Source organism: Lolium rigidum, chromosome 2 (genome assembly GCF_022539505.1).
Source record: "Lolium rigidum isolate FL_2022 chromosome 2, APGP_CSIRO_Lrig_0.1, whole genome shotgun sequence".
NCBI lineage: Eukaryota > Viridiplantae > Streptophyta > Magnoliopsida > Poales > Poaceae > Lolium > Lolium rigidum.
Window position 1 is genome coordinate 33518217 of NC_061509.1, and position 7733 is coordinate 33525949.

At 47.5% G+C, this 7733-nt stretch overlaps 2 protein-coding genes across 2 annotated transcripts; both read left to right on the forward strand.

The window, feature by feature from the left end:
* The first annotated feature begins 3894 nt into the window (after positions 1 to 3894).
* On the forward strand, positions 3895 to 4467 carry LOC124689470 (putative invertase inhibitor). Its single transcript, XM_047222995.1, has one exon. It carries the CDS (start codon positions 3895 to 3897, stop codon positions 4465 to 4467), a length of 573 nt encoding a protein of 190 aa, XP_047078951.1.
* Positions 4468 to 5358: 891 nt separating this feature from the next.
* On the forward strand, positions 5359 to 5931 carry LOC124689471 (putative invertase inhibitor). Its single transcript, XM_047222996.1, has one exon. It carries the CDS (start codon positions 5359 to 5361, stop codon positions 5929 to 5931), a length of 573 nt encoding a protein of 190 aa, XP_047078952.1.
* The last annotated feature ends 1802 nt before the right edge of the window (positions 5932 to 7733 follow it).

Consider the following 7733-nt stretch of genomic DNA (forward strand, 5'->3'; position numbering starts at 1 on the left):
TTGGGCTTAAATGCACCACATTGCAATTCAAAAAACATGAGTGCCTGATTGGCATATCCATGGAGAATAGCAGATGGTTTTGGAGCATTCAACAAGTGGCAAGCTTGTGTAGCATGGTGGATGGATTCGCATATGTCGCAAAAAGGCGCTGGACAATCATCTATATAATGTCCCGGCTTCTTGCAACGAAAACAACTGGCTTTATCATCCTTCTTCTTCTTCAAAGAAACCTGATCCTCCTTCTCTTTTCCTTTCGCAGCATTCTCGGTACCCTCTGCCACCACCTGAGCATTCCCCGGTTGTTGCACACTTGGTTTGGGCACCGCCACCGGCGCCTCCAAATGCTGATCACCGGCTACTGTAGCAGTAGCACCAGCACTGCCCACCCCAATAGCAGTGGAAGCATGTACAATCGGCACTTCGGTCACCTTGGTAGCCGCCGTAACCGCAGCTACTACAGCCTGGAAAGTTTGCTGCAAGAAATCGGCGTCAAAACTGTTCCGCGCAGGTCCTTCCGTTCCCTGACCACGGGATCTGTTCACAAACTCGCCACCACGCCCAGCATTCCACCTATTATTATTTCCTCCATGCCCAAAACGATCAGAATTATAATTGTATGAACCCCCTCTCTGAAAACCAGCGTTACTGCCTCTATTCCCCTCATACTGACCATTATGCATATTTGCGGAACCACTAGATTCGCCTTGTACAAAGTTGCGGCTACCACCGAAACCAGAGTAGGTATTACCTTGATAGCCACGGCCTGCGCCATACCCCGATCCTCCTCGACCAGGACCCAGACCATGGCGTCCCCTTGGAACGAAAGCTCCTCTTGCATTATTGAAATTTGCACGACCACCACCGTAGTTCCTTTGACCTGGATTGAATCCACCCCTTCCTGGGTTGAATCCCCCCTGCCATTGTCGCCATTCATCTCGACACGGTGGCGGCGAACGATAGGAGCCCCAGTACCGCACTTCCTCCATGTTAGACCTAAAAACTTTTGGAAAGCCTGCCCAGCGACAGCGTCTCCAACTTTGGCAATCGTAGGACACCGATCAACACGCACACTGTTGGATATAGCAGCCTGGACAGCTCGTTTTTTCACCCAAATTGGGCCACCCAGACACACTCTGCTGTTGGCACAAGCCCGCAACCCGACTAGGCCCACAGCCTGCGTTTTTGAAACCGCCGTTTTTTCGGATCTTGAGCTCTATCGTCGGACGCCGGCGACCAACGTCGCCGACGAACGACCGACCACCCTTCCATGGTATCATCAAAGAAAACAGACGGCTCAAGAACTGGCATTTTCATACAGACTGGCTCCCTTTGTTGAATGCCCAATGGCATAGATGGGGAAGAGATCTTACCTTCGCAGGTGTTGAAGACAAGCCCTGTTCTAGCCGCCGAACGCTGTCCATCACGGCGCGAGATCCTCTTCCGATGGCGTCTCGTCAGCTCGGACGATCTCTCAGCTAGATCCGCATCAGACACCGGCGACGGCGTACGACACAGATAGGCAATGGACCTGTCTCCGACTCCCACAGACTGGGCATCATCTCCTTCCCCTATCACATCTCCGTCGTCATCCTCCACTTCTTGGTCCTCATCAGCGTGCAGCACCCAGAAACGGCTACCAGAGAACCGCTCCGGCGAGCCCCCACTGTCCTCCCGGGCCGCCGACACCCTTCCCGGCGTGTGGGTGGCGAGATCGCCCCCCGTGTCGCCAGACAGAGTCTCAACGGTCATGTGTACGCCCCTTCTAATGGTTAATATGTTAACGCTTAATTTGATTGTCAAAAATGCCAACAAAGATCGATGAAGTGGGGTTAGTGTTCCACAATTGCAATTAAAAAAATTATGGCGCTGATCCATAATAAAGAGAAACAAAAGTATACAAAGCTAGTACTGAATTTACAAATTTACCGTACAACATAATATAACACATCACGAAAATAGTGGAACGGAGCTGGTGTTCCATAATAAAGTCAAGGCCTTTGCTCTAAGGATAACAATTTTATGCAGGGTACAGGTACCGGTGGGTGACGTACCCTCTGATATGGATACACTTTTTCACCCATGGAAAGTACCCATATCTTACCTGTTAAGTTATGGGTAGGACACGAGTATATTCTCGTACTCATGGGTATGCCCATATTTTACCCGGTTATTGTCAATTTTTCCTATGATCCATTTACTGTTACTGACTTACGAGTTAAAATATGAGATTGTGATTTCTCTATTTTGATAATTATTATGTATTCAACTAGTTGAGATGAGATAAATGTAAAACTGTGAATAACGTATGGACTATTTGATCTACCCCTTAGGTACCCAATGGGCACATCTATCCGTCGAGTATGGTCATGGGTAACGTTTTGTACCCGTGGATATGGGTATGGGCAGAAGTTTGTACCGACTGACTATACGAGTATGGGTATGGTATTGCTCCATCCTACTCATACCCTACCCAATTTCATCTTAATTTGCTCTAGTACAAACTCTCACCCTAACTTTGACAAACTCAAACACAAAGATGGATGAGTCCAAGTCTATCCCAACTCATATCATATACATATTTTAAAATTCCTCTTCAATCGTAAAGGGACAAGTGAACGATTGCGACTAGATTGAAGACTCGCGCTCCCAATGTCTTATGCTCCTTTTCATCATCAACATCCTCTTCTAGTGCATTCTCTTTCTTCGCACATTCACATCGGAGTGTCGTGGACGATGTTAACGACACGGACGCTTTGAATGGAGTTGTCGATGTGTAGCTATAGACATTGTCCTTAATGTTGATGTTGAGGTGACCGATGTTGTTGTAGCCATGGTCGAAGTAGTCATGGTTGATGTAGTACTCATCACTCGACGGAGCCGCAATCTCCACAAAGGTAAAAACGTGCAGAATTTTTTTTTTGGTTTAGATGTAGATGGAGTTGTGTCCAACGGTTTTGCAACTTCAGAGGTATTGTCGGGGGAGTCTTGCAAATGTCAGAGGACACGATCGTAGGTGAGACGACCTGCTTTCGCAAGACTTGAGGAAGCTCACTGAGCACACAACGGTTTTGCCAAAACGGTGCGCGTGGTTGTAGCTAGGGACTATCACAATAGTGATGCTGGGTTGTTGATGTAGTCTTAGTCATTAGACGTGGTCGATGTCGTAGTCGCTATCGTTCCATCTTGTAGCATGAAGTTGAGAATTTTTAGGAGGCACGTGAGCATTTCTTATTAAAATCATGAATATTTTTTTTAAAATACATTAACTCCTAGTTTAAGATAGTTTAACGTTTGTTCAAGCACACAAACATTTTCAGATTTAGCATCCCAAAAATAGTATTAGTATGACACATAATGGAGATACATACGTGTTTGGTTCTACGGAGCTTTTTTTGTTAGTAGCTACATTTCATTTAGTAGACATAAGAATAATCTTTCAAACTATGTCTATATATATGTATATATATATATATATACAAACTAGAAAAGCACGACAACTATATTTGTGGAGACAAAAAAAAAATTGAAAATGTTTAAAAATATTTCTATATTGTTATCTATTATTAGGTAATGTCTAACGTCTTCGTCGTCCTCTTGTCGGCCTCGCGAGTTTGAAGCGTTCAAAGGAACAAAAGAGCGACGGGAAACCGAGGCTCGATCAGTTCGTCCGTGCATGTATGCATGGCCATGGCCATGGATGGAGGAGCTAAAAATAGATGCATCGCCATGGTCGGTCGCTAGCCTGCATGCAGCGGCGATAAAAATGGCGCCGAGGCTTCCTCCCGACCTCTCCATCTTCTCCTCCTTCTCCGATCCCTATTAATATTCCTACGTCTCGCGCTCGCCCTCTCGATCCCTCTCTTCCCTTCTCCGTCCAAGAATCTGTGACTGACAATGAGGTCCACGTCGCCAGTCTGCATCCTCGGCCTCGCCGTCGCCGTCTTCATGGCGGCGCACGCGGCCGCACAGGAGGAGTCGTGCGCGAACCCGGTAACAGTGTCGGTCGCCTGCCGGGGCGCGTCGGACACGCACCACGGCGTGGACTACGACCACTGCGTGCGCTCCCTCTCCACGGACCCACGCAGCGGCGACGCCGCCGGCATCCACGACTGGGCCATCCTGGCCACCAAGCTCGCCATCGACCACGCCGCCTCCACGGAGTCCAAGATCTCCGACCTGGCGGAGCTGGAGTCCATGGAGTCGGACCCCACGAAGAGCGCGCGGTACGAGCACTGCCTGGAGCGGTACGGCGGCGCGGCGGACCTGCTCCGGGACGCGCTGGACAACCTGCAGGCGGGGGTGTACGGCAAGGCCCTGGAGCAGCTCATGGCGTCGCTGGGCGCCTCGGAGAGCTGCGAGAACGCGTGGAAGGGCGCCGACAAAGGGAGCGTGCCCGTGGCGGCGCACGACAGGGAGTATGGCCGGATGGCGCACATCGCCGTCGGCTTCACCCACGCCGCCGCGTGATCTGATGATCTGAAGTGATCTAACATGGCTCGTTGATCTGGCGAATCATCATCTCCTTCGTGACCATCTTGCAACGATTTGGTTCATAATTCCCCGCAAGTACCATTATTAATTTCATTATGATTAAGTGTAGTAGTACTTGGGTTGGTTTGTGGTTCTTTTCTTGTTGTGAATTTTCGTTTTCGACTGTGTCCATAAAAGTGAATATTGTAGGCTGGCCATCATCTGATGTGATAATAAATCAATAATAACAAATACGAATTTACGTTGTATATGTGATATTGATCACCGTACCTCTGCTCTCTGTGTCTGTCTGGCGACTGGCGGTGATGAGAGTTCTGTTCTTCATGTAGAGGAAAATTAATATTTACTGCTTCTGAAACCAGAATGTTGTGTTCAGTGCTGGGTGCTGACATATGCGACAATTGATTTGCTACAAATACATTCAACAAAATCCATGGATGGATGCATCCACTGAGTGACTATTTGTCTTAAGAACCGAATTTTGACAGCAGTGGCCAGTGGCAAATAAAACATCACTATTGCTTGCTATAATTATGTGTGGAACCACTGGTGAACTTTTCTTTGTTTCTTTTTTTTACTGTCGGTTAAAGCAAATATTGTAGGTCAAAATCAGAAAGCAATAACAAGATGCAATAACAATCTTGCAAGATGAAGTCTCTGTCAGTTCTGCCAATGAATATCACCAGATGATGGAATCTCTGGATTTGACAGGAGTGGCAGGGCAACGAACTCGCCTTCGGTTTTGGTTACAGCCTGCAACCACAAAATAGCCACCACAGCATTTTGCTTACACGCTCCACACACCGCCTCTATATATGGCATCGATGTGCACTGCCGAGAGTAGATCAGCAAATTAACCAAGCAAACATGTCTCCCCCACCCTGCTACCTCTTCCTCCTCCCCCTCGCCCTCTTGCTCCTACCATCCTCAGCCCAGTCCTCCTCATCCACCATCGTCATCCGGCTCCGCTCCGCCAACGACATCATCGCGGAGACCTGCGAGCGCTGCAGCGCCACGAACCCGAACGTCGACAACGCTCTCTGCATCGCCTCCCTCTCCACCGACCCCTCCGCCCGCGACGCCGACCTCCACGGGCTCGCCATGATCTCAGCCAAGCTGGTGCGGGCGGGCGTCGCAGGGATGTACACCGGCATGTCAGAGCTACGAGGCAAGGAGGCGGCAGGGTCGGCAAGGCGGTCCTGCCTTGACGCGTGCATTGGGCTGTTCCATGACGCCATGGTCGACCTCGACGACGCCATCGCCGCCATCGACGGCCGGACGTACGACGACGCCAAGACCAAGATGAGCGCCACCACCGACGCGCCCGTCACCTGCAGCGACGAGTTCAAGGAGCAGGGCCTGCCGCCACCCATGGAAGCAGAGAGCCGGCGCCTGTTCCAGCAGGCCGTCGTCTCCCTCGCCATCATCTCGTTGCTCTGAATAAGTGATTGATCATTCGTAACTACATATATTGCTCTAGTCTACATATTTATTCAAGTAATGTATGTAATACAATTGCTTTATCATCTTGCTGCAAACGACCAAGGAAGTACTATGTAATACCAACGGTGCACTATATTGATATGGAATGTAGTGAAAAGGACATGCGGATCAAATCGAGATACAGTATTACTTCTTTATTATATCAGGAGAATTATAAATCTAATTTATCGCCTCCTATATACAGAATATTTCGCCAAGGCCCTCATATGAAACCTTTTTTTTTTTGCGGATCAATAATTTCATTACTCAATCATTAGGCTTACAATCATTTTGAAGACAATCAGCTAAAAAAACAGGAACGTAATTAATCCACAGACATCTACGTCTACTAGCTGATGCTTGCTTAGCACAAAGGTGTGCTCCTTCATTTGCTTCCCGCCCGATGAACTTCAAATGGAAATATTCCATATTACGAGTAATTTCTTCAATCTCCAACAGAATTGGCGCAATCTCAGATCGACCATTTGCCCGATCCTTCCATAACTTGACAACAACACTTGCATCAGTCTCTACTTCAATCCTCGACAATACAATATCACTTGCCAATTGTACACCATCTCTTACTGCTAAAGCCTCCATAGACAACACACTAGCAGCCCTGTTATACCATATGGCTTGACCACGAATCAACACACCTTCATGGTTGCGTATCACCAGTCCGGTTGTACCCTCTCCTGAAACAGAAGAGAAGCCTGCATCTACATTAACCTTTAGTGTTCCTGGAGCTGGTAATTGCCATTTGGATTTGACTTTAGCTGGTCGAGTAACCACACATCCGGATATAGCTAAGTCTGATGCAATATCGGCGGCCCATTTTATAGATTCAGAAATTGTTCTTGAACTCTCTCCATGCTTTCTGGCATTTCTTTCTGACCAAACAGCCCATCCTCCACATAGAATAACAGCTGCATCTCTAGGATCTACCTTGGAACTATCGATGATATCAATGGCCCAAGAATTGGGATGTAATTGGGGTATTTTAACAGCTGTCACAGCCTTGATTTCCTGCCAGAAAACCTTAGCCCAAGTACAATCAAATAAGTCGTGATGAATAGTTTCATTACTCCCACATTCATAACAGAACTTTATCTTCTCTATATGTCTTGCTTCCAGAACGGATCTGCAAGGTATAAAACCTTTAATGACTCTCCACCAGTAGTTCCTCACCTTTGGAGGTACTCTCATTTTCCACAGCTTTTTTCCAAAAAGGCCGCTCTAATCCCCATGTTCCTATCGGTTCAATGGTCAAATTATCTTGCAACAAGGCTCTATAGGCCGATCTCACTGTGAAATTTCCATGCCTTTCTAGTTGCCACGCCCAAGTATCCTCCTCCAACCTCCCCACTGAAATTCTCATTATAGCCTCCCTATCAACCGAAGCCATTTTTGTTTTCAAGACTTCTTCATTCCACTCTCCAGTAGCATGGTCCATCAGTTCATATACCATAGTAACATCAGATCCAGTACTTCTTACAATCGGTTTCATACCAGGATTGGTAGGAATCCAAGGATTCTCCCAAATTCTCGTGCTAGCCCCATCATCAATTCTCCTCACAAGCCCTAGTTTGAGTGCTTCACGACCATATAAAATCGCTCTCCACGTGTGAGAGGAGTTTCTTTTATTCCCCGCCGTCATAAAATTTCCTTCATGATAGTATTTCCCTTTGAGCACCCTTGCACACAATGATTCTTGGTTAGAGATCAATCGCCACCCTTGTTTCGCTAACATAGCTTTATTG

What these genes read in the sequence shown, in the direction of transcription:
- LOC124689470 (XM_047222995.1), top strand. Translation starts at nt 3,895, where the DNA reads ATGAGGTCCACGTCGCCAGTCTGCATCCTCGGCCTCGCCGTCGCCGTC.
- LOC124689471 (XM_047222996.1), top strand. Translation starts at nt 5,359, where the DNA reads ATGTCTCCCCCACCCTGCTACCTCTTCCTCCTCCCCCTCGCCCTCTTG.